At 45.8% G+C, this 26,042-nt stretch overlaps 2 protein-coding genes across 3 annotated transcripts in view; one reads left to right on the top strand and one right to left on the bottom strand.

Annotated features, from left to right (window-relative positions):
• LOC115347732 (schwannomin-interacting protein 1) overlaps positions 1-20,222 on the bottom strand; it is a 235,215-nt gene extending 214,993 nt beyond the window's left edge. The window contains exons 1-2 of one of the 2 annotated variants that reach the window (XM_030029409.2): positions 20,133-20,222; positions 13,759-13,893 (exon numbers count right to left, since the gene is read on the bottom strand). In XM_030029409.2, the coding sequence (XP_029885269.1) occupies positions 13,759-13,761 (3 nt within the window). In that variant the 5' untranslated portion in view covers positions 13,762-13,893; positions 20,133-20,222. Of the gene's footprint in view, positions 1-4,856; positions 5,050-13,758; positions 13,894-20,132 lie in introns of those variants that run through there. The other variant, XM_030029407.2, reaches the window with a different exon arrangement.
• Positions 20,223-20,654: 432 nt separating this feature from the next.
• Positions 20,655-22,417, top strand: LOC115347214 (P2Y purinoceptor 3-like). The gene has a single exon (XM_030028331.2). The coding sequence runs from the start codon at positions 21,097-21,099 to the stop codon at positions 22,117-22,119; it is 1,023 nt and encodes a 340-aa protein (XP_029884191.1). The 5' UTR covers positions 20,655-21,096; the 3' UTR covers positions 22,120-22,417.
• The last annotated feature ends 3,625 nt before the right edge of the window (positions 22,418-26,042 follow it).

Raw genomic sequence — 26,042 nt, 5'->3', positions numbered from 1 at the left:
ATTTCAGCATTTTAGCTGTGTTGGGTATTTTCAGATTCGGTACATGGCTTCTGTGATAGCGTGAAGGCTGTCATTTGTATGTTTGGGGGTTTTTTTAGTTGGAGTTGGTGGGGGGCGGGTTTGGAAGCCGCAGATTTCTCTGTCCTCTCCACACACTCTGCTTTGGTGAACACAACAGTTACAGGACCAGTGTGCAAAGATATCCTGGGTCTTTTTATGCACTGCCTCCTTCGCTTCACTTACAACAGGTTTATCTTGCTGAACAAAGTGAACTACAAGTACCTCGGAGTCATGAGAGACGGCAGAGGCAGCAGCTTATCTTCAGACTGACGAGCCTCCCACACACCCTTTGGGTTTTGCAGGATAATGAATGAGATGTGGTCAGGAGCTCATTCGCACTCGGACAGAGATCAGTGTGCAACCCATTTGTATCATTTCCACTTAAAGCAAACGATGGCTATACGCTCTTCAAAAAAAACCCCCAACCAAGTAAAACGCACGTCACCTGCAGTCTTAAAGTTGACAGCTACTCTATTTATTTTCCCCTCCTGATTTATATCCCTTTAAATCACTGGCCTGAAATCACAGCCTTCCCACAGGCACGCAGATCCTGTAAATTTCTGACTTTTAATACTACTTTATTTCAAGACTGACAAACAGTAAGCCTTGTCAGAGAGGGTAATTAAGAAAGTTATGGTGTCACCGGACGGCGCAGAAAAGCGCTTTCCTGGTTGGTACCTCTGCCCGCATCTCTGCCAGGCACGGATCCCCAAGGAAGCCCAGGCTGGATTTGGGATGTAACCGTATGGCCGCGTCAGAGATGAAGCTGAGCTGGACCATAACCCGCTCCCTCCCCACCGCCTGCAGCTGCCCCTGCACGAGAGCCCCTCGTCCGGGTACCACCCTGCACACAGACCCACCCTCCCTCCTCATCCTCCTCTTCGCATTGAGGTCACCGGTGGAATTTAATAGTACGGTACAAATGTAATTTTGAAAAATCAACAGTATCTGCCAGGCTATTTAATTCTGATTACAATGGAGCCAAGGGCTGCACATGTACTGGATTTTTATTACGCATAGAAAGACTTTGTATTCGGGTAAGGTGCCTTCTCCCTGAGTTATTACTCTGCAACTTCTCTCCTCGGGAAAGTCCTGACCTCTAGAAGTCAAACCCTGGGCAGGAGAGCTTTAGTCTTTATTACTACGCTCCTTGTAGGGGAATGAATTACCTTGTGATACCTGAAGCAAGTAGGCTGTTTTAAGGATTCTCCTTAAATCTGCTTCATTTTCTGCAGCGTTTGAACCGACCGTTGTAATTGTTCTATATATATTTTCTTCAGGACTTTCATGCCAGTTGTCGGAGAGATGCTATGCGAAATAAGACTGAATTTACCAAGTGCTTTATAACATAGTGATCCCACTGCCTGACTTGTTACAGCAACTCTCACGCTAGAGCGGTGCCTCCATCGGTGCCCTCCGCGACGCGATGACCTTTTGATCGAGGAGACTTGGGACAGGCAGACACCTTCCCCTCCGAGGAGCTAGCACACGTGTCAGGGGAAAGGGTTTGGGGTGGTTTGGTTCTGGTTTGCTCTTTGGAAACTCATACAGAACATCTACTGCCTGATGGCATGCCCACGTCAAGGCTCACGGGCAGGAGAAAACCCTTGCGAGTTGACAGTAAAACAGGGTCATTCTCCCCCTCTTGGAGCTCCCCAAAGCCATTCCCATCACCAGGGCTGCCCTCAAGACCTGGGATTTTTTTTATTCCTTCTCTGTGATGCTGCAAGTTTTTGGCCAGGTGCTGGCTGAGCAAGGGAGAAGCGAGAAGACATTAAAGCTCAGGACCCGTTGCCTGGGGACCTGGAGGGCTCTGACACCCACCCATAACCCCCGGGTGGGATTTCCTGAGGGATTTCCCACTTTTTCCACAGAAACAAGCATCAGTGGCCAGACGCAAAGCTTGGCTGTCAGCTTGCACTTTGCCAAAAGCCAGGAAAGCTCAGCTCACACTGCAACTGGGGCTTTCTTTAAATGTCATTTTTAATATTTAATCACCCTGGATGGCCTCAGTATTTACAGCATAAGCCATTTCATTGGGAAGTTAAATATATAGCCCAGATATTTAACGGAACTGATTCAGAGCCACATAAATGTAATTGCACTTAACGTGACCTGGGAATGAAATCGCACATGGTACATTTTTTTCTGCAGGATGTTTAAACCCCATTTTGAACACATTATGCTAAGGGAATCTCTTTCAGCGTGTTGCCTGAATAGATTTCACTAATGTTGAGTTGTGCAAGCAATCCAAAGGACCCGGGCTTAAAAGAGGAACTTATGAAAAGTATGTATACTTTACTATATATATTTTACTATACTATATATAGGCATATAATGGAGCTTTTGTAAATTGACACCTGTTTGCTGAAGCAGCCTATTACAAATGCATTTCCCAAAACCCAAAACACCTAAAGGCAATAATAAGAATAGTAAGTGAAAGAAAGGCAATAAGAAGGAGTAATACGTGATAGTATTTTTGGAACAGCAAAGATGCATAAACATCCTGATGTTAAGCAATTATGAATTGAGTGCTTTTCTATTATTTATCTATATATCAAACTATTTCAACCCAAACTACAAACTCCTCGCACAGATATTTGCTTTGACAGGACCTGCATCTCCCCTGTTTCCCCAGGCTGTGGCATCCAGCCCTGCTCCGGCCCCGTCCCACGCTTGCGGTCTTGACCTTGGTCACACCACCAAGCAAGCTGCCCCAGGAGGAGAAGTTTTGTTTCAAGCACCAAAACAAGCTTTACTGTTCTCTGCAGAACAGTTTCTCTTCATAATGAGCAAGGAAACACATATTTTTGTCTTCGATTAATCAAGAACTGAAGCAAAACGCCCATCTGTGCCAACGTACGGTCTGCAGATGGTTTTGTTAATGATTTTGGGCCCATGTCTTCCAATAGCGTTTTTCTGCACAGGACAGGAAAAATTCAAGCCAAAGGTAGCCCAGAGTGGCCCGTTTTTTTTCCCCTCTCTGAATTTCTACAAGGAATACCCCAGCCGATATCCTAGCCTTCTTCCTCAAAGATACGGGTTCCATTTTCTCCCATAAATACCTCAAAAACGGCACGCGAGCAGCTGGAAGAGGCCAGGTTTCGCCTTCCATTTTGCCGTCAGTGTAACCACAACTTACAGAAGTATTTAGGAGGGGAGCAGAGAACCCAGCATGCAGCCAGCCTTCCCCATGTGCTTCGGGGTTACACATCGTGATGAATCAAGACAAGAGCAAGGAGAGCAACGGGGGCCCTTTTTCCAAGCATAATAAATGAAAGCAGAGGGGTATTTTTTCTTTCAAGTTGACAACCCAATAACACAGCAACACGGTCACAAATCATCACGCCAAAGAGGGATTTCTAACCCCTGCCAAAGCTCTGCTCTGTTTGTGGAAGCTGTATGTATGAGACCTCTCAGCATACACCCCAGAGAGTAATTCTTTTTTTTCAGATCAGAAACAAAAATACCATTACATTTTTGACCCACTATTCAGCCATAGTCCAAGGAACACATTTGATGTATTCTTCTCCATATCAAAGCAAAATAACTCAAGTAGAGCAGATGATTTCTATTTGCCGGGGGGGTAGGGAAGGAATTAAGGTTTGCGGAGGAGCCTCCCACCGCAGCTTGGCCACACTGGGCTGGTTGCCCGCACAGCAGGACTTCCCTGGAAAAAATCACTGCAGGAGGATCCCCCTCACTTAGGAGCCGTAACAGAAACCATAAAGGCTTCCAAAACGATCCCCGCTGTTTCTGATGAAGGGGGCAATGCTGCACAGGGCTGGGAAACACACATTATCACCTCCTGCATCTCGGAGAGGTTCAGGCTGAAAAACAATGTGCTCTGTACCAAGCCAAGGGACGTTGCTCCGGATGATTTACCGTTACTGGGTTTTATTTAACGGGGATGTGGAAAACTGTCAAACGTTTTATCACCTGTGGCAGTTAGGGCATGATACATGCTGATACCAGCCGAAGATTATAACGCAATAGTATAAAGTCTTATTGGAAAGAGAATGGAAGCTGGAAATCTTAGCTAGCAATCACTCCTACCTTTGTAATGAGTTTCTGGACCAGTAGGGGTGAAATTGCATGCCAAAAACCACATATAATTTATCCCTTGTTTAAACACATACTGGCAACCCAATTATTATCTTCAGAATCACAGAGTTTAACTTATCAATGTATTATTGAACAAAAGCTTTCTCTCGTTTCACACACCACGGCGGAGTGTGCTTTAACGAGCAGGGAAACCCACGCCGAAGCCCCGCGGCTGGGCGAGGGGGAAAAGGCACGGGGCACCCACGGGCACCAGCCGTCGCAGCACCGGGACGGGCCGACTGATCCCGGAGCCCGCTCCTCCCCGGGCCAAGGATGCTCTCGGTCACCGTGTGCCACGTTGGGTGCAAGAGCGTAGTTTGTGCCGCTTACGCTTTTGAACCTGAATGTAACGGGGTTCGGCAACCGTTGCCAACAAAATCATGGTCATATTCCCCCCCAAAATGCACAGATCTGCTGGGGAACTAAATCCCTCGGTCTTCTTGAAAGAATGGGGGAAGGTAAACTTACCTTCAACGACAGCCATCTAAACAGACAAGCGCTTCTCGAACACGGAGATTAATTAACGAGAAAGACACAGGACCCAAAGACCAGAGACCTTCTGCAGGAAGCAAACCGCCAGGACGGCGCAACGCAACCCCAGTGCTCTACGCTATACCCTGAAATAACTTTACTCTTAAGTTTCTCAATTGCCTGTGCACAAAACAGGGTTTGGGTTTGTGCCATTCGATTACCAGTTGTTTGAAGCGAGGACTATCTTTCATCTTGCTTGTAGCAGACAGCCCCAGGGATCACGAGCGGCGTGGTGTAGGGAAAGGCTGCACAACAGGCGCCCGTGCTCCACGAGCATCACGGGGTCTTGCACAGACCAGCTGTATCCACATCCACGGGAGAAACTGCAATCATCCTGAAGCCAAAGGTACAACTTCCTCTGGCCTCCACAAGTGTTAAAGATGAGAGACAGGCAAAAGTTTAAAAAAAAAAAAAAATATATTAGCCAGCCCTGATATTTCAGCATAGGATAAAAATATAAGGCACACTATTTTCCCTGCAATGTTACTATGGTGATTTCACTAAGGACAAAATAGCACAATGTTTAGTAGAGACGTGGTTATGAACCAAAGCTCACAAGCAAGATACTAATCTGCCCATTAAACAATACTGGGGTTGGTGAATAATAATCAAAAGGCAATTACACAACAGATAGACTATCAGAGCTCACCCTGCTAAGCATGAAGGTCAAATACATTACATTAACTAGGGATCTGCACGCTGAAAACCTGCAACTCGGTATACAAAATCATTACTTCTAGCGGTATTAATAATGAAAAGGATTGCCAGCACTACTTCATTTACTTAGACCAACATGAAATGCCTGGCATAAATATTGCACTAAATCACATGCAAATTGCCTGTATGCAGTAGATCGAACCATATGAAACTACTGCGCTGTAGAAAATACATATATATACTTTAAGTATACTTTCCACACTTTATAAAGATGTGGTGAATTTTGCTAACTGTTTAGAGCTCCACATTACTGAGAATTTATGACCCAAGTGTACACATTTTGCCAGTTGATGCTATATTGCAAATCACTCTTTCAAGTAAAAGGCATTCCTTACATGCGGAGACGCTGTGACTGCTGTGGTTTTGTAATGGTTTCCCTTTTGGGCTGTTTATGAGCCTTATTTTTGTGCTAGAATCTTCTTCACTTGCTTCCTGCCAAATGGTAAATATCTCCACAAAACTCTTGGACAAACTTGCAGGTGTCACAAATTTGTTTCTCACCAGGAGCGATACACTTGCACAAAGACAGGGCTGAAGCCCGGGCTGTGTGCCAGGCCGTTCAAGTGCTTTGTGTGTATTTAAAAATATAAAGAAAGAAAAATGAAACTAAGGTCCCAAAGCTCTGGTAGAGCAAAGGCTCACGTTGCAGAGCTGGGATGATGTGCTGGTTATTCTTGAACTCGGAGCTTTGGTTCATAAACTATTCTTTTCCCACCTCACAAATTCTGTTAGCTGCTCACCCACTGCTGGAAATTGAGAAATGTAAACCGATGTAAATAAATAGAAGATTGTCACGGGAGGAGTAAGAAGTGGTCTGTATTTGGTCACAAAATAGACCGGGATGGGCAGGGAAGAGAAAGGTGCTGCTGACTTTTTCTAATCAAAACCCATACAATTTACATAGGATCAACTAAAGAGCATCACCCTAAGCTGGAGAACAGCTACTCGGTAAAAGGGGAAATCACGCTGGGTGTTACTAAAGGAGCCTAGACAAAGAGAAACCATGAGACATTTTGTTGGAATTACAGCCTACAATACAAGCAATAACCTGTTATTTTCTTGTCTAACAGAAGTAACTGCTCTGATACCTTAAAGAATTTATTTCCCCAAACCTCTGCCCTCTCCCCATCTTTCCCCCTAATTCATTTTTCCTGGGGGATGCGGGTTCGTACTGCCCGGGCTCAGAGCAAGGAGCTTCCTCATCCTGGGGAAACAACACTGAGCTGCGGGATAAATTCTTTCACAGCAAAAATATATGTAATTTGATTATGTGAGTGACAGAAACCTACTCACTGTTTACACTGGGACTGCTATTAAAGCAATTATTCGGGATCAATGCAAGACGGCAGCAGGATTTAAATCTTGCCTAGCAGCAAGGCAAAGGAACAGCTTCTCCAGACAGGTCAAACTCATAACACTTTGTTCCCTTTGCAGCAAAGACCGAAGCGCAATCTCTTTGAAGTCCTTGGTAATGGATCTATATAAAAATGCTTTTAAAAGTCCCCAGCTAGACCATATTGCTGCTACTTAAATTCTTCCCGGTACCATAGCACAGGTTACACGCAGCTTTCAGGCCGATGCCCTGTAAATGCCAGGTTCACCCGCTGCAGACTGTGCTCGACAGCTTTCTCCCAGGAAAAAGCCCAAGAGCTCGGCCCGTCGCACTGCAGCAAGCGTGGCTCAGCCGCAGCGGTTCGACTCACGCAGGGGCCAAGGCAGCGGGCAGCCATCACTCACACCACCAGGCACTGGGTGGGAAAAAAAAAACAAACAAAAAAAACCAAAAAAAACCACCCACAAGTGCTTTCTGTCCCCGTGACATCAAGCCGTGTCCCTGCACCATAAAAAATGGCCAGTGGTCTCCACGTTAGCATGGAGGACAAGAAATATTTTTTTTTTTTTTTAATTGGACCTGTCAGATTTAAGGTGTTTCCAGAAAACCCTGGATGAAAACAAGCTACGCTATAATTATGTTTAAAATCCACTGTGTTTTGTACATGCTTCGGCTGGTTTGCTTCACGTCCCCAAGCAGTGCAGATGCTGTGACGTCCACATGAGCTGCTGCAACTCAGTCCTCGCTCCAGCACTCCCCATCTTAAAAAAAACCCATACGTTTAATTAATGCTTTAAGCTACAATGAAGCATCCTCTAAAGACGCTTGTAAACCTATAAACTTCCAGTCTTACAACCCCCCTTTTTGTGTACTGTCCCCACTTCTTCCTTGTTTTTTCATCGCCGGCTATCATCAACGGCGGCTTTTGGGAGCACACGGTTGCTGCGGAGCTGCTGCGGGGGTGCGAGGGCTGGCACCATCGTTGCCTCCCGTGCCACGGGTGCTTCAAAAGATGCACAAAACATTGCAACCAGAGCCATAGAAATGAACCAGCTGGAAAGCAGCAACCAGCTGGCAATTCCACCGCCCACGGGTGTTCTGGATGTTAAAGCGTACTTGGGTTCGCCAAGGAAATGCCGTGGCGATATTAGATATCGATTAACTATCCCAGGCGAGTGCCTTTCAGGATGCTCTGTGAGCCGTCGCCCGCTCCTCTCCCGAATCCCCATCTATCCGCTTCCCAGGGCAGGGGCTGGGAAACCTTCCCCCGGGGAGAAGATCTGCAGAGACAGCATCTGCTGGTCTCGGTCCAAAGCTCAGTGAACCTTTGTCCGTGCCTGGACTCCGCAGATGTTGCAACTGATTTTTTTTTTCCTCCTTCCCCACAAATGCAATATCTGCTGGGTGGGGAAATGTATTAAATGAAATGGAAAAAAGTCAGGTTTGGCAAAAATGTGTACCTGTCACTGCTAGAATTTGTCCTTAGGCTGATGAATGGTAAACAAAACCATTGCATGCTCTAAGCAGAAGGAAAACTGGCCCATAGATCATCTGCTCCTTTTGTCGTCTTTTAATGCAGTGCTTTTACTTAGCAAGCCCATTTGTGTACCAAAAGGACATTTTCCTAGGCTCTTCACAGCCCTCACAAAAGGCACTAACCCAAAGAATCTGTCATCTCGGTAAGACCTGTCAGGAAATTCAGAAAATGTCCATAAGTAGAAATACAAAAAGCCATCAAATTCATACAAACATTAAAGCAATCACTATATTTTCAAGTTCTTCAAAATATCTGTTATTCTAATCTTATTTCAGGTCTAATTCCTGGCCTGCTGGTACCACGGTGGTTCTCACTTCATGCTGAAGTTTGGGTCTCACATTTCCATTTAAAAATTCTTTTCTCATGTAAAGAGTCTCTGAAAACTTTTATTAAGTATTCAGAAAAGATGCATGTGCAGATCTGGTTCATAAACTAGAGAAAATATTGCTGTATTTGTCCATCCATCTCTAACATTCAAGGCAGCATGGAAAGCTGATTGCTAACGCTTCTCGAATTTTGCTGCAAGTAGGGAAGATATTTCTTTGGTATTTAAGCTGTAGGTGAAAGCAAGACAGACATCTGCTAATTGCTGGTTTCTGGGGAAATGAGAACTATTTAGATTTGGGGGCTGATCGGCTCTTTTAATTAGCTCGTAACACTTCTTATGTGCAGTAAATGGCGAAGACCTTTCTACTTACTGAAGAGTGACAACACGGGCAGAGGAAAAGCATAAAGATTTCTGCGCAATTCCCAGCCGATGCGTTTTTATCCTGAACACCACCGCACACATACGCGGCGTCGCTCCCTCTCCCCGCGGCATCGGACAGCCACGTGATTTCGGGTATCGGACCGAACCAGCGGCATTCTGGACTCCCAGGTCCCAGAAAAACCTGCAGAGGAACGGACCCCAGGGCGGCGAACGACACCCTCCCGGTGCTCTTCACCCGTTCCCTACCCGCGTGCCCTCCTGGACGCCCTTCACTTGCACCCTTCAGTCCACGAGCGGCTGCTCAACCGACACCTGGAAGAAGCCCCTGGACCGCCTCGGGAAGACACAAGGAGATGTTTCTCCTTTCCCCTTCCCCCTTATCTTTAAACCCTGAGGATACCAGCAGCCTCCAAACACTTTCAAGTACAGTATCTGCAGATCTCAGGCGTGGTACAACAGCAGCAAATCGCTTCCATGTTAAAAGATCAAGGCAGCTTTAAAACGGAGGCCAAAGCCCACAGCAGATACCGTTGTAAGCTTTTTCTAGGCTACAGCTTATTTTATGATACATCTTAAAACGCCCCCATCACTTTTTACAGCCGGTGACCTTCATTTAACTCTGCCAGGCTTTACTATTTAAACCAAGATGCAAAACACCGTCCCCTGCATCCCCAGGAGCACGCTGGTTGCGACGTGCCTGCCTTGGGCTCTCCCCTCCCGCACGCAAACCCAGTTTTACCCAGCAATTCCCCGCAGCAGCATCGCTCCTGCCGTACCAAGCCCCGCGCCGCAGCCAGCACCCCCCGCCGGCTCCCCACCTCAGCCCCAGCGCGACGTTGCATCTCCAAACACCCCGATTATCCTTTCCAGCTCGTTTTACGCTCCGGCACGCAGCATACGTTCACCAAAAACAAGATCCCGATGCCCGCTTGCACAGGCAAAGCGTACGGGCAAAATATTTTTGCCCAAGCCACGCACAGATAAAGGCGGCAGAGGAAATTTCCATTTTGGAGCTCCCAGCGCAGTCCACTGCTAAGCAAAGCATTTTACCGAGGAAAGGCTTTGCCTTAGGAGAACGGCAATAACGGGAGGGAACGAAGGATATCATCCAGACACAACAGCAACGCGGCGAGGTGCGAGGATGAAGGATAGAGCTCCCCTACAGCAGATGGTGCAGATGTTCCCTCTCATCCATCTTCCATATGTTCCCACTCAATACCAAGCAGGTCTTCAGGTTTCTCTCGGGTTGAAGCCCCCCCTCTCCGCACACACGAGGTGCGGCGCAACAGGCACCAGAGCATCCCGCCGCCGCCCGCGACGGCGTCTCACCCTGCCCTGTGGCTCACCGTGGCCCGAGGGGTCATTTTGCCAGGCGAGAAATTTTTTCCTCCGGTATTTATCCCTGCCGAAGTCGGGAGGCGAGACTCCCGATTCTCAGCGCCACGGATTTGCGCGCAGGCGGACGTGCCGTGGCACGGGGAGGGGATGCCGGCTGCCGGCACCAGCCCCCGTGGCCGAGCATCACCTGTGGTTTCCTTCTTTCTCACGGGGACACTAGATAATTCCTGACCCGTCCCACTCAGCCAGCCATCCAACCCTGCCAGGAAACAAGGGGTACAAAATCGAATATAAGCCGCGACAGGACAAATCCCGTTGTAAAGCCTGCTTTGCATCACCAGGCAGCCGGTGACAGAGTCAAGCAGCAGCGTAATCGGACTTTAACTGACGATGAGAATATTCATCTGGGCTCTGTCCAATTTGGTGTACTTAATACCTCATGCCTTCTCCACACGGATCGATTTTTGCATTGAGTTTATGAGGAGTAATTAATATTCATTCAGAATTAAGCAGAATAAGATTCCCAATGCATGAAGATGTTTATTATTTATTCATATTTAAGGCTTGTTAGATTAATCTATTTTAAATTACCGCATGCTGCCAGGCACAATTATTATAATTTATTAGGATAATTTCAGTGGTTTATTTCCCTCTGATGCAACCTTGCAGAAGGTGTATGCTGCTTCTCGAATGCTCCCATAAAGCAGCTCGTGCTGCTGCTAACGGAGCCGCAGCCCAGTGACAAGCATCCCCTTCTCCGAAGGGGCCAACCTCCAGATCGGGCGTGTAGTCCACGCTAATTTATTTTTAAAGCGGATATATCCCAAGATATAGAAATCCTTGCATCACGTCTGAGCATGGGGTGGGGGGTGCATCCATCTGTGGCAAGACACTAGGAAAAAAAAAAAAAATCTATGGTGGCTTACTCCTAAAGATGCTCGATGATGAATTTGCAATAGCTGGCTCGGGCAGCGTAAGGTGACCACGTACGGCATATCCCAGCTAAGCAATGTAAAACAATGGGCGCTGCTTGGTACCTCCAGGACCTGCCTTCGGCCACCAAAAAAAAAACCCTCAAGATCTTCCTGCCTCTTTCTCGGGCATAAATGGCTCCTCCTGAGACGTTACAGGAGTGGTACTTACAGCGAGGGGGTGGGAACATGAAAATAAAGTCTTCAGCTCCATGCTGTGCAAAAGACTTCACCTCATTTCTTTAAAAAAAAAACCCTACATATTTGCTTAAAAGCTGCAGTTACCATTATTACATTTAATTGATACCCTCAGGGGCTCAAAACGAGACAGGCTTTTATGAAATTTAATTATTTTCCACCAGGGCTCGCAAGGTAAAGGTGCAATTACAGCAGCAAGGGCTGCTACTTGCACCAAGGGAGGGCCAGCATCCTTGACAGCCCCGTGCCAGCGCGCAAGCGCTGAGCGCAGATCTCTGCTACACATCGGGCTTTGCCTCCGCTGTAGTAGTCACAGATTGCTTTTGCTCATTTCAGCCTTTAAAAAATAATGAAAAATACAAAACAGACCAATTTGGCTCGACACCGGACCAAAGCACGCCACGTATGAACCTGTTGTAATTAAAGCGAGCGTTACTTCATTCCGTGATGTCCTTCCAGCGATGCTAAAGCGAGCATACACCAAGCAGGGTGCAGAAGCGGGGTTCCCCGCGCCTGAGGTGGGCTTTGGGCAAGTCCTTCCCACATCAGGGAAATGAGGGAAATAACACCGGCACGACCGGCTGCAAATCAAGCGATACTTGTACATCACTTGAAATAGTGTTTTCTCACCTTTGAAAAAGCCCCTCGTTTACCCTGACGCCCAGGGAAGAGCATCCGAAGTGCTGATGCAGGAGGAATGGAAGAAGAGAGCCTGCTTTGAAACTCCCCCCCAGCTGAGCGCCTGCTATACCCACAGCACGCCTAATGATTTCTCCCCCCCGCCAAAAAATGACTGTACAGTGCAAACTCTTTTGAACTGAGCTGCTTAATCAGAATCTCCTGAGAGTAAACACAGCCACAAGGAAAAAAAGACCCAACTCTTTAATATAAAAAGAAAAAAGACCTCCTTTGAGTAAAACAAATGATTTTCTAACAAAGAATGTCCTGGGGACAGGAAGACAATGTCGTGCATTTGAAGCTACAATACTGTACTTGAGATTAATGCTTTCACAGTTAAGATTTTACCCCAATTACAAATCTCCCATAGCAAGTAACAAAATATAATTTAGTCTTCTCTAATGGCAGACTAAATTTTAGCTAGTTTGCAGACACAGAGCTTAAGAGCAATCTAACAAAATTATTTCAGTATTCCTTTCATCAAATGTCTATTATTTGACTATTATGCGTTTGATATTTAGGGCATGCCCTGTCAGCTATAAGCAAATAATATGAGGGTATTTGCATTTTTCTGCCATTTAGAGAAATCTCCATTTCCTCTACTTTGATGAGCAGTGGGGGAAACGCTGGTGTCACCAGGGCCAGTCTCCCACCGGGGGAAAAGCTGCCCATTAAACTTTGATCCAACCAATACTACGCTAACATTGTAGTCGCTCCGTGACACTGGGGAATGGAAACATTTAATTTTCATGAATAACCAGGTTATGGTTCCTCTTTGCAGCGTGCCAGGGAGGCAGCCCGAGGGAGAACCCAAGAGCATTTGCCTTTGCTGCATGTTGAGGCCCCATGTTTATAGCAAAATGACCAAAAACCAGAAGCAGCAAAAATTACATCAGTGTAGAGCCAGAGGATGGCATCCCTCACGCTCCTTAAGTCCTCAGATTTCGCTTGGGAATCAAAATCTCTGCTTTTAACGCATGCTTTTTCCCTCTGGGATGTTTGACCAAGCAAATACAAAACATATCCAATATTTCTGACACCCGGTAAGCTGTTATTTTAAGCGCAGTTTCAATAAACTACAAAAGTTGATACTGTTAGAGGCTTGAAAATATACGATCTCATTAAAAAACGCTGGCACTTAGAAAGATCTCTGGTGGCCAATCACAGCTTGGGGAGGGCTGTAATTTATAACTTTGATCCCCACAGCTAAACCATTTAATCTGATAATAAACATCAATCACTGATTTTTATTGCACCATTTTGCAGCCTGAGCAGAAAACCTTGCTCTTGCGGACAAATTAGGCACCCCAAAGTGACTCTTGCAAATAAATACCGACTTTAATATTCAGCAATATAATTCCATGGGATCAATTTTTTATTTAAGCACTACTGGAGCTAGGAAAAAGTTTGTAATTACAAAAATATCTACAAAGGCAACTCAGTGCAGCGTAACAGCATCTGGCGAGCAGGAGCCTGCCTCTCTAGCAGCTCAGTGACAACACGTACCTTTATGTCTGTTACAGTTGTCATCAGAAAGTTATTAAGTGTGTCCAGATATTCTGCGTGACAGTCCATAACTCACCATTAAAAATGATGCGAGATCCCATTATGTTCCCATGCAGCCTCTCTCGTAGGCTCGAAGTACTAATCCACCATCTACCACTCAATAGCAGGGGAAATGGAACGGTCAGGCGTAATACATCGTGCAAGTGGATAACTGCCAGAAAAAATAAATCAGATGGAGCCCATTAATATATAATGATGCCAAACTACCATTAATTCAGATACTCTTTCCAATCCAGAGAGCTATTTAAGAAGTAACTGAAATAATGATTTTTTCTTTGGACGCATTGAACATCATCATCGCTTAATGCTGGATTTTTGCACTCAGTGGAACAAGGCAGTTCATCAGTATGCTTTCTGAAATGTTCCCCTGTAAATTAATACTTTCCAATAAAGATATATTACAATTAAGTTCAATTATTTATAAAAGTTGCAGTCCAAGTAAAGACGGAAAATTAAGAACATAAAGACTGCCTCAGTCTTCTTCACGAATACCTGCAAGAATCAAGCAGCTAGGCAGCAGCGAGAACATTGAAATCTGCTGGTTACACTCTTTTTAACAAGATTAGCTGGGTTTCTGCTTCAGAGAAGGCAAGCTAAATCTAAATGTTGTTGTCCAGGAATTCACTTAATAGAATGATGATCTTTAGGGGGGAAAAAAGGTCATTTTTGTCTTCACTTACCACTTCTGTTTCTCCCCCCACCCCCAAAAAAGACAAATGAAAGAGGAGACCAAGCAATATTTGTCTTGAGACAAGTACCAGAAAGGGCTGAAACCGCCTTTTATGTCAGGTTCTTAAACCAACACTCACAAGAAAGCCAGAAAAGTCTGACCAAATACTAACCATTCCCCACGTCAACCCAACGCTGAGATCTTACGAGATGACTCCAGCAGCAGCTAAGCCAGCCCAGGGACCCAGCCACCAGCCGCACGCTCTAAAGCCTGGCCATCACCGCATGTGGACAGCGAGCATGTGCTCAGGTCAAAACTCAATCAATCAGTATATATTGATCTTTCTTAATTATCTCCCTAGAGCATATTCAACTCCAAGGAGCTTTGCTTACATGAAAAATGTATCACCTTTGTTCCAAGCAAGGAAAATACATGAAGGCACTTAAATTCATGCCTTTTAGTCTTGCAACTCCATGAATACATTTTAGTTACTGATTACAAGTATTGGAGCTACTCAAAGTGAACTTTCCAGTTGTCTCCGGTAAACTCTCCAGTGTGTATATAAAATAGCTTTAACAGAGACTCACATCAGCAATTTTGTAAGTGTTGCATTAAATCCAGACGGTGTTTTTCATCTCAAGACAGAAAAATGCATATTAATCCACCAGCAGAGCAATGCATTGAGAATTTTAAACATTTCTGTCAGTATCGGTAAAACCATAATACATTCTTTGCTAGATGAGATACTGAATCATTTTGGTTCATTTGGAGGCCATTTGCTAACTTTATTAGGCAGTATTCAGATGATGGATATCAAAAGGATATTCACTGTAGAAACAGGCTTTGTTTCTGAAGACAGTAATTAGGTTAACCTCATGAATAAACCCTTTATATCAGCAGCCTGTACAAAGTGGAAGTAAAAATTGCAGGAGAAAATGAGAAAGAAAAAAAAAATAATTTCATGCAAAGGGAAAAACTTGCACCTATGTATAGCACTCTCCATCTGACACTTTTAAAACCATTCGTATGTGAATAGAAACGTCACAGTACCCGATGCACCAAAACGTATAGGTATCGCGTTATGGAAGTGACCAACCTAAAACCAAGACGTGAGTTGTGGGGGCTGGGATGAAGTTACCTGGCGGTGATGTGCAGAGGTGACGATCAGGTGGAGCTTCTACCGACCGCTCCTTGAGCCGCAGGTGCTCAGCACATCTGCACCCGCAGGGCACCTAAGGCACCTACCCTATAAAATAAACACCAAAATATACGTACCTAGGTGCCCTGCCGGTACAATATACTCAATAGAAGAAAAGCCTTCAGTTAACCCAATCTCTGCCATTACGGTTCACGGGCTACGGCAGGACCACACCACAAGCCCAGCGTGCAGCAGCCGCCCTTGTGCCAGCATCGCCACTATTTGCACAGCCAAGCTCTCAAACCTACACTGAGTGAATGCAAAGGCATCCATCAGCTGAATGCTGCAAAATGTTTTTAATGGAAAAGAAACTTTTCAGGGTTGGTTTGGGGTTTTTGGTTTTTTTTTTGGGGGGGGGGGGGTTTTTTTGCTTGTGGGTTTGTTTTGTATTGGTTAGGTTTTTCTTTAAACAAAGCAAATAAAACAAATACAGAAGGATTTGGAAGAAGTGGATCCAAGTCAGAAGCGGGCTGGAAGATTCCTCCTGGGCCTGTAGTTTCCACTGACTTCCAATGGCTACAGCCAACACCAGTTAACCTGGTTCTGTTGTTTCACTGAACATCCAGAGATGTGACCTGGAAAATTCAGAACAGAAAGTAAAGAGAAGAGGCAGTAAAGAAAAAAAGTGAATCCCATTTGCACTGGCCTGTTCAGTCAATGAATAGCTATCCTATCACCCTCAAACATCCAGTAGTTCCTCCACCTCTAGCAAGGTTAGCTCCAAAACAAGTCAAAAAAAAAAATTAAAAGACCTCAAAGCAAAATTCAAATAAGGTCATTTGACATCTTAGCATGGGCTCAGGGCAATAGCACATTGCCAACAGACTTGTAACCCATTAGTTTAATATAGTACAACATGCAGAGTGCACGCTATAAAACTGTGATTATCATTAAAAACTAAGGGCAAGCCCAAGGGCCAGCCCACCATGTAGTGTGGATGCAAGTTTAGGATACTTCAAAACAGCGTGCAAAGGCACAGCCACAGCCTCAGCACCGTAGGACGTGCTTCTCCTGCTTAGTCTGCTATTGCCCTGAAAGTCCCAAAACAATTTCAGGACACAGAGCGCCCTGAGACAGGTCACCTCTGCTGTTACTCACTCATTTTAAAAGCCATTACAAAAAGAGGTCTTAAGAAAGAGGTTATTTGATCGTAGGCCTTCCCCTTCAGCAGAACAAAGCATTATATTTCAGCACTAACAATGAGATATTTTTCCTCAAGTCAGCTTTAAAATAATGTTGACATTATAGTCAATACATTATATATCACTATATTTATGTCAGAATCTATTGGCATAAAAATAAATCAATCTAAATGCATAGCTCTTGTATTTAAATGAAGCCTAGCAATGCCACGTCTTCCCTTCAATTTTCACTCAGCTCCTCATATGTGTATCAATCATTTCTGACAGATTTCATACACTGGGATATCACCTCTAGTCTCACTAAAAACTATTTTAAGTGAATTTTATACACAAAGACTGGAAAAATCTGCTTTTGGGAGCTCTTCTTATTAGCAATATAGTTTCTGATAGCCTAAGCGTCACAAGTGAAGTTTTACACTTAACCTCATATTCAAGGTAGGTCTGAAATGCAGGACAGTAAACGAGGGTCACCCCGAGTCAGCCTGCTCACATTAAAGCAATGGCAAAGCCAAACAAGATGGTTTTAAACGCGGGTTAGCAGGTTGATTTACCCAGAAATACTGACTGTAAGAGACTGCCCAACACCCATGCAAAACCATCCAGCGTGGAAGATGCCAATGGAGAAACATCGCGAAGGCATTTTAAGAGGCAGTTCCCCAACAGACCTCATCTTGACCAACAGATCTAAGCTGATTTGTTCCCTGCTACGCTATAAAATAAACACCAAAATATACATATTTAAAACTATAAAATAATATTTTTAAAAATGTAATTATCACCTGTAGACATTCACTGGCTCTGTGAATAAAGTAGAATTTTAAAAAAAGTCCTAAAGTCTTTAGTATTAAGTAGGTTAACCAATTTCCCATAAGTAAGTGACATCTGAGATTTTTTCATCCATTTGCAACAGCCATAAGTGAGCCATTTCACCCCAGCTGCTATAAGGCAGTTACTCCACTTACCTTAATTTGAAGTGGCCAGTTATGTTCAATCATCATTGCAGCTGACAAGAGAAATTCAGGACACCAACTCCACTATTTCTGAATTACTGACATTAACAGCTGTTTTATATCTACAGACAGAGCTTTGTAAACAAGTCAATTAAGATACTATAGTAACACAGATTTTAATAATTTGAGGAACAGCCTGATGTTCACAGATCCGCAGATGCTATATAAAAATACCAGAAAAAGCAGAAATTGCTTGTTCAGAGGAAACAGAACAGGAACTATTTTCTCCCTTCTGTTTGATGGAAGGCCCCACCTTTTGCTTGCAGAACAAAGAGGTTTCAGCCCTAAATCCACAGATACATAGGTTTTCCTGCAAAGATCAGGTCCAGCTACAGGACCCAGCCGAAACCTCTCCAGTGGCACCTTTCCACCCAGGTCAGACAAAACCGCTCAGTAACACACTGAAAAACGGGCCGGTCTCCAACACAAACTATTCCCAGGCCAGCAGCCTGCACGACATGGACTGAATCACTCCCAAGGAAATGGAGAAGACCAAGAATTCACCCGGTTTGAAAACAAATTCAGTTTAAGAGAACTGAGGGGTTTGGGAGATGCAACTACCTGGTTGGACCAAGACTCCAATGCAGCAGAAGCTTCTCTGTCCTGCTGCAACCCTCCAAAACTGTACTAACAGAATGAGCTCTTGACAGAAGTGAAGTTCCAGAAAACAAGAGGGTTTTGTGATGGGAACACCAAGGCCTGATTGTGAAAGGGGTCAGCAGCACACCCTGCGCCTGAACACGCACACAGCTATATAAGGAACCACTGAGCACACATAACACTTCTCTATGGAGGACACAATTTAGATCTTAGACTGCAAAATTCGAGAACTTTTTTGACCAATCCTTCCTTTTCCATCCAATCCAGAGGGTTGGATTTTTTCTGAGGGTTGTTTTAAATACCTTCGCTTCGTATACGTAATGGATGACAACAGGGATCACTCCAGCTAGAATTTAAACCTACATCATTTTACGCAACTTCAGGCTTCACAAAACACATCCGATTGGGGGTCAAAAGGATTTTTGCTGAGGATGCCAACGCTGCCAGTCGACAGCTCCGGTTTGGGGAGGGGGCTGCGGTGGGACCCATCCTGTCCCGTGAACCAGGGGCCACGGTTTGGGGCACGTCCACCAAAGAGACGAGACAGCGGCCGCAGCCATCGCTGCATTCCTATCAGGTGGGATGGCAACAGCTTCGGTTAATTCTGCCCCGGGCTGGATCGGAGTTAACCAGCATCTCCACCAGATTATCCAACGGAGCTGTGGGGAACGGGTGCTTTTTCCAAAAATTGGACCGAAGGCAATCGTAGCAGCGTCTGAGCAGCCAAACCACGGCAGCCTCGGGCAGCTGGCAGGGCACACAGATGGGCCAGTATTTCAGAAAGTTAGCCGCACACATTTACAATCGCTCGAGGAGGACTAGGAAATCTCCAGAAGTCCCTTCCAACCTCAACCATTCTGTGATTCAGCTTTAAAGAAAGGCAAGTTTTATTACCCTACCCTGTTTTAGTTGCATGAGAAGAAATAAAAGCGACCTCTTCCTGCTGAAGACTGTTGGTATTAATATTTGCCTTTGGAAACCAACCTCCAAAGTCATGTAAATAAGTGACAGAAATGAATGACAGCAGTTGCAGCCTTGAAATAAGACTTTTCGTCCTAATACAGAAAACATTTCTTGTCTATTAACGTTGCAGTGCTGACCTCTAGTGACAGATAACCCAGAAAACAGGAGCATTTGTTGGGATAAACCTCACGTCTCGCCTCTTCCCTCCTGATCTCCTCCACCAGCCCAGACCCGCGTCCCCTACCTTCAGAGGGTGAGCAGCCCCCAGACACCCCGGGCACTCATTCCCGGGTAATACCGCCAACATCGCGTACTTCTCACACAAAACAGTTTTTCAGAGGATCAAAATATTAAAGACACACCTGAGCGAAGGTTTGCTGCTCAAGCTGCGTAAAGCAGATTATGAAGTAATTGGTACAATAATTCAAAAGCCAAGCAGTAAGGTACTGATTTTAAGATATTTAAGTTAAGTAAGTTATTTGCACCACTACCTAGTGTGGGTTAAAACCCTTTTCCATACTCAGGGGCCAGCACATGCCTGGAGGAGTTTTGCAGTAAGGACAACGACGACCAGGCAGAAGCTGGGCAGAGAAGAGCCAGCCAGGACCCTCCACCGCCCGATTCACCGCAGGACCGCGGCAAGGGAACGTCTCGGGAGCAATGTAAGGACCCAGGAGCCCGCAGCTCCGAGAGAGATGCTCTGAGGGGGTCACGTTGTTGATTTACAACAGGAGACAAACCCAAATAGGGCCTGACGTGAGAGCGCGAAACGAGCATCCCAGGTAGATAAAAATCAGGGAGGCTCACCAGAACACGCACGTCATCATTCCTGCCAGGAGAAAACTCTTCAACAGTTCTGGCTGAGGTGACCACACGCAGAAGTTACCAAGCTTTCCCCTAAATGAAGAACAAAAAGGCATTCAGTCATTTCTCGGTTTAGTTTGATCCTTGCCCGCTTTAGAACAGGATGCCTGCTAATGAACCCCTGCCGGTTCCCTTGCTTTTCTGGGAGATTCGGAAAATATATTGGGTACAAACTTAAAAAAAAAAAAGATTTAGTGTATACAATTTATATTAATATTTTCTAAATGGACCTAAGAGGACAGCAGAAAGCAGAAAAACATCTCTTCTCCACTCCTTTGGGAAAAGGGGAATGACATCCATATTTTCTCGGATTGCAGCAAACACACATTTTGAGCAAACCCCTCCCCAGCCTGGCTCTGCCTCCACCCCGGCGAGCGAGGCTGCCTGCGGCTATCCATCAAGTTTGTTTTTCTTGTTGCTGCTATGGACAAGCTGTAAATTCACCTCTTCCCAACCAACCTGCGTGCAATGCCAAACTAGCCGCGGTTCCAGGCACTGCCTCTTGCAAAACGTGTGCTTGCTTCAGCCTTTCCCTCAACTGTCCCCCTAAAGTAACTGAAGCTCAGAGGAATTTCAGCCCGTGGCAGAGCCCGCATTTGCAATAAACTTCATTTAACTGCCCTTGCAATACAGTGCCGGTGCCCAAGGGCATACCAGCAAGCATTTGCCGCAGTCGCTGCTTTGGTGGAATTCCAGCGGTAACAGTGACGCACCATTTCCACCGCGGTTTCGTCTCTTCAGAGGATTGTGCGTGCTTTAATTAGGATTTTACGTGTTTCTTTGAGGTGGCGAGAGCCAAGGGCCAAGAGTAACAAATGACTGTCGGGTGTCCGTGTTTCTATTCCTGGCGGGGAGAGCTTTAAAGCAACAGAAAAGCGGTGCGTGGTGCCTAAAGCTGCACCCAGCAATGGAGGGGCCGAAGGGAACCGAGAACAGCACCTCCGGGAAGGCTCTGTGCCCTCTCGTGGAAAGCTATAAATACATCTTGTTACCCCTCACTTACAGCTCCGTCTTCGTGCTGGGGCTGCTCCTCAACGGAGCCATGCTGCGGCTCAGCTGCCGCCGCGCCAGCTGGACCTGCACCACCATCTACCTGGTGAACCTGGCCGTGGCCGACCTGCTCTACCTCTTCTCTTTGCCCTTGCTCGTCGTCAACTACCTCCTGCGGGACACGTGGCCCTTCGGAGAGCTGCTCTGCAAGCTGGTACGTTTCTTGTTTTACGCCAACCTGTACGGCGGCATCCTGCTGCTGACCTGCATCAGCATCCATCGCTTTCTAGGCATTTGCTACCCCATCCGCTCCCTACCCTACCGGACCCGGCGCCTGGCCGCTGCCGGCACAGCCACGTCCTGGGCGCTGGTGTTCCCGCAGCTCCTGCCCACCTTCATCTACGCTCGCACCGGCGTTATCGATAACCGCACCGTCTGCTACGACATGACGAGCCCCGAGAACCTCGGCAGCTATTTCCCCTACGGCGTGGCTCTAACCGCGTCTGGTTTCCTCTTTCCTTTCCTCGTCATTTTAGCCTGCTATTGTCTGATCATCAGAAGCCTCACGCGACACGCCGGAGACGCCAACCCCGCCGGCAGCGCTGCCCGAGCCAAGTCGATCCGAACCATCCTCCTCGTCTGTGGGCTTTTCGCGGTCTGTTTACTGCCGTTCCACATCACCCGCAGCGTCTACCTCTTCGTCCGCGTGTACCGGGTAGCCGACTGCCAACTCCTGCAGCGCTGGAGTTTGCTTTACAAGATCTGGAGGCCACTGGTGAGCCTCAACAGCTGCATCAACCCCCTCCTCTACTTTCTTTCTGGTCAATCTAACAGAGCCAGGCTGGCTTTGGAGCTGAGACTGCCCAAGGCAGGTCCTCTTGCCAGGCCTGCCACGAACGCAGAGGGGACAGACGCCCCAACAAGACCTGACCCTTGCTGAGGAAGCACATCCCTGCTGCCCTCGCGTAGCGCTGCAGATTCGTTCCACTTCGCCGGGTGTGAGGCTTGGAGAAGAGCCATAAAACTCACCTGCACAATAATTAAAAAGTATAATTACGATTTCCCCCAGAGTGAGGGCAAACCGTAGTGAGGTCAAATTTGGGTGAAGAACACAGGAGGTGTTTTTATAAAGGACCGAGAGGCAAGTTGTCATCATTACCTGGGCCAGCTGTGACTAAATAAAGCTGAAAAACACCCTTTCCAAAAGGCACATCTACTGCTTCTAGTTGTAAAGAGGGCTGTAAAGAAAAATGATAGTGAATAACTGAGGAAGACACCAGAGCAGAGGTAAGCAGTCATCCCCAGCCATTAGTTAGGTAACAAATTTTTAAAATGCTGTGAGCATATTTCAAAAAGCTACTTCAAGGATGATTACCACCTAGCTACTATTTCCTTGGCAGGGTCCCTCACATCAGCACCCTTGCTAAAGGGTAGCAACCCCTTCTGTTGCTTGCCAAGACTATTGTGCGAAAGTGTGAATTTATTGCGTAAATAAATGCACTATGAAGAGAGGCTTTTACCTTACGTACAGTGCATTTCAGAAAAGGTAACAGAATTATTCTCCACAGCATCATCAGATGATGCTTAGGTGTCCTGCAGATCATAACGCCAGCAGGAGCCAAAGGTTTTGGGGGGGTTCACTAGCCAAGAAGCAGGGGTTTACCGAACATAAGGCAATTAGAAATGTGAACACGCTGTTCCTATGGTCACATCTACGGCATGTTCGCTGTCACTGCAGTAACGGTCTGGCTCGGAAACCTGTTCTCTCTGCAAAGGCAGCTCAATAAAACAGCCAAGCCGGTGCTCGGAGGAATGGGGAACTTCTGATTTCTTCCCTCCCACAATGTCAAACCCCATTACATGTTGTTTAAACGCCATGGGCACAATGAGATAGGAGCAAGCTTTGACTATCTGTACAAAACTTAACGTGCAAGAACCTGATAAGGACCTCGGCAAGTACTGTAACAGAAATATAATTTGAGTTGTTGTTCTTAGAAAGTCCTAATTGCTTCCAAACCCGTATTTGAGCTACAGGCAACTGTAGACCCATTGCTGCCCACAATATTTGAGTTGCACCCCTTCGTTCAAGCCAGCTGGGAGCAGCAATTATTCAGAGAGGAAGCAAGGTAAGACAACAGGAGCTGCCAGCCATAGGAGACCTAGAAAACATTACAAGAGTAAGAGGAATTGTCTCAGAGGCTGACAACAAATGATCAAGCTGGGACACTGCCTGACTACATCCACACAAGCATCAGAATCAAAAACCAGCAGAAAAGCACTCACAGTATATGCCCGAGAAGCAGCAGAGACACGGTAGCAGAAAGCAAGCTTAGGAAAAGCCAAGAAACTGGGTCCTGTTTGTTCATAACCTTTTCATAATACTCAACTTTAAGGAACTTGGCAAAAAAAGAACCAAAATTGGGGGGGGGGGGGGGGGGGGGAGTAATGTTTTTCAAGTCACCTCTGCAACAGCAGTGGCAGCTTCTCTCAGAAGAGCAGACCAGATGGCCAGGACATGGTAACTGCTTCAGCTATCCAATTTTACATATGCTGACACAAGCCAGAGCCCAGACTAAACAGACAGAACTACTTTGTCTTATTTTATGAAGATTTTTTCCTTATTTAAATAAAACAAAATCCAAACCCGTTACTTCAGGTGTTCCAGATCACCTGCACGAACTCTGGACAGAAGTGCATTTGCTTTCTCCCCACCCAAGCACGGTTGGTGTAACCACAGTAACATGGGCAAACTCAACGAGGGAATCCAGATTAAGCTACCCAGTCAGCCAAGGCTGCTTCTATTTCTTTCTCTAACATTCAGCAGACGGAGGCTTGGCGATGAGACAGAGCAGCTTGAATTTCCAATCTGTTGATTCAAATTCAGCCGAGGTTGGTAACAACTGAAACCCACCACTTCTGACAGCTGTTTAGAAGGCCACGCAAGCTGGTTTCAGCACAGTTCCTCGTGGGTAATGACAAACAAAACCATTCCTGCTGTCTTGCTCTGGGGCCACCTCAAAAACAGGCTTCTTGGGAAGTTCAGGATGAAGGAGAGTTCACTACCGTTGCTGTTATAAAACTCCCAAGGTCCTGGATGAGAAGAAGCTTGGTCATGAGTACTATCTTTACGGTACAAATGCTTTTGTTGTTCTTAGTGACCAGTATTTATGAAAAAATCTCAAATGTGCAAAACCATTTGCGTACTTGGAGAACACCGCGAGATCTGAAGCACCGCAGTGTCACTCGTGCAGCTACTCCGTTACTGAATGTCTGAAAGAGATATTTCATGATTCATATGCATGGGAAGTTTAAATATTTACAGAGTATTTCTATGCTTTAAACATTTCCTTTTGAAGAGGTCTGCATGAAACAGTACACTGTGCGTACTTAAGTCTAGGGCTTTCTGGCTTCCCATTCACGCCAATGCACATCTGTCCCATCCAACAGAACACAGCGTGAACATATCAGGAATAAAGATTTTCACGTTATTCAGGGACGCAGCTCATTTGAACAGCTCTGCTTTGACTCTCTGCTTGACATTCTGCACAACAGAAGAATCAGTAAGAGAGCACAGCATCTACAGTGGTAAGATACACAATGGAATATCAACCAATTTTTGAAATAAGAATGAGAAAGCCTATTAGAACCCAGCGATAGCCCCTGAAGAAAAGACATGTCAAAGGAGAAGAAAAAAAAAAAAGAAACAAACCAAAACACATACACCCCCCAATGGAAAGGAACAGAACCACCCAAAAGCCAGAGCAGCTCTGGGAGTCCCCCTGTGCCTTGGGGGTACCCCACGTGAGCAGCAGAAGTAATAGCAGAGAGATGGGTAACACCATTTATATCCTTCCTAAGATACACCTCCCTCTGAAATTTCCCCAGATAATTTTAATAAAATACTCTGTTGAACTACTGTTTACTACCGTATTTACTAACTCTTCTATAAACATCTCCAGACAAGTGTGCATATCCACTAGCAGAATTTAGTTACACCACTGCAGTCCAGAAGCAGAGCCCAACCCATAAACTCTGTATTTAAAAATAAAAAAGTCAGGAAAGCCATACTGTACCAACAGCTTCTCAAGCTGGTGGGGGTAGAAGCCGTTAAGGGAAGCTTTGCAGGGGGAAAAAAAGGCAGTCTTACAAAGATAAGCAGCTTTCAGCTCAAGCCATTCCAAATTCATTGCAAACAGGACTCGTGCAGACATTGCCAAATAACACTCCAGCAGCCCATGCTCAAACAGTCCCTCCCTGGCCAAGGCAGGCAGCCCGCTGGGTGCTGTAGCTGCTGGCCTTATTCCTCCCACAATGATCACAACCAGATTTCCTCTATCAAAAATAAATTGCATTTCAGAATTCAAAAATCCCTTTTCCCGTTTTCCTCTTGATGATCAACCCCAGCCTATGAAGTATGCATTGAAGGTCTGAAGCACAAACTCAGCAGGAGACTTTCTAACACAGGGCTGGAAGCAAAAGGGCTGGCAATAGAAAGAGGAAGGCTCCATCCTACCAGAAATTTATTAGAGGAATGAGGGATAGGGGAACAAAAGCCAGATGGCTCCCATGCTCCATATCCACAAATGAAAAAACAAGGTAAAAATCACTGGGCTGAAAACCCTCGGAAAGGAAAAGCTAGGGTGTTTGGAGTTGAGCTGACACGTGAGGTTACACCATTTGCAGAAGTCCACCGCTGTACTTTAGCACGATGCTCAAGGGTACAGAGAGTTTAGGAACTGAAAATAAAGTTTCAAGACGACGTTAAATTCACAGTTACTGTCTGTCATGTCACACACGAAATGCCAACCTATGGGTAACAGCAGTAGTTATCTACAACTATAACATGTCAGAATTAGAGGAGAA

Source organism: Aquila chrysaetos, chromosome 10, assembly GCF_900496995.4.
Source record: "Aquila chrysaetos chrysaetos chromosome 10, bAquChr1.4, whole genome shotgun sequence".
NCBI lineage: Eukaryota > Metazoa > Chordata > Aves > Accipitriformes > Accipitridae > Aquila > Aquila chrysaetos.
This window is presented reverse-complemented; position numbering and strand designations above follow the sequence as displayed.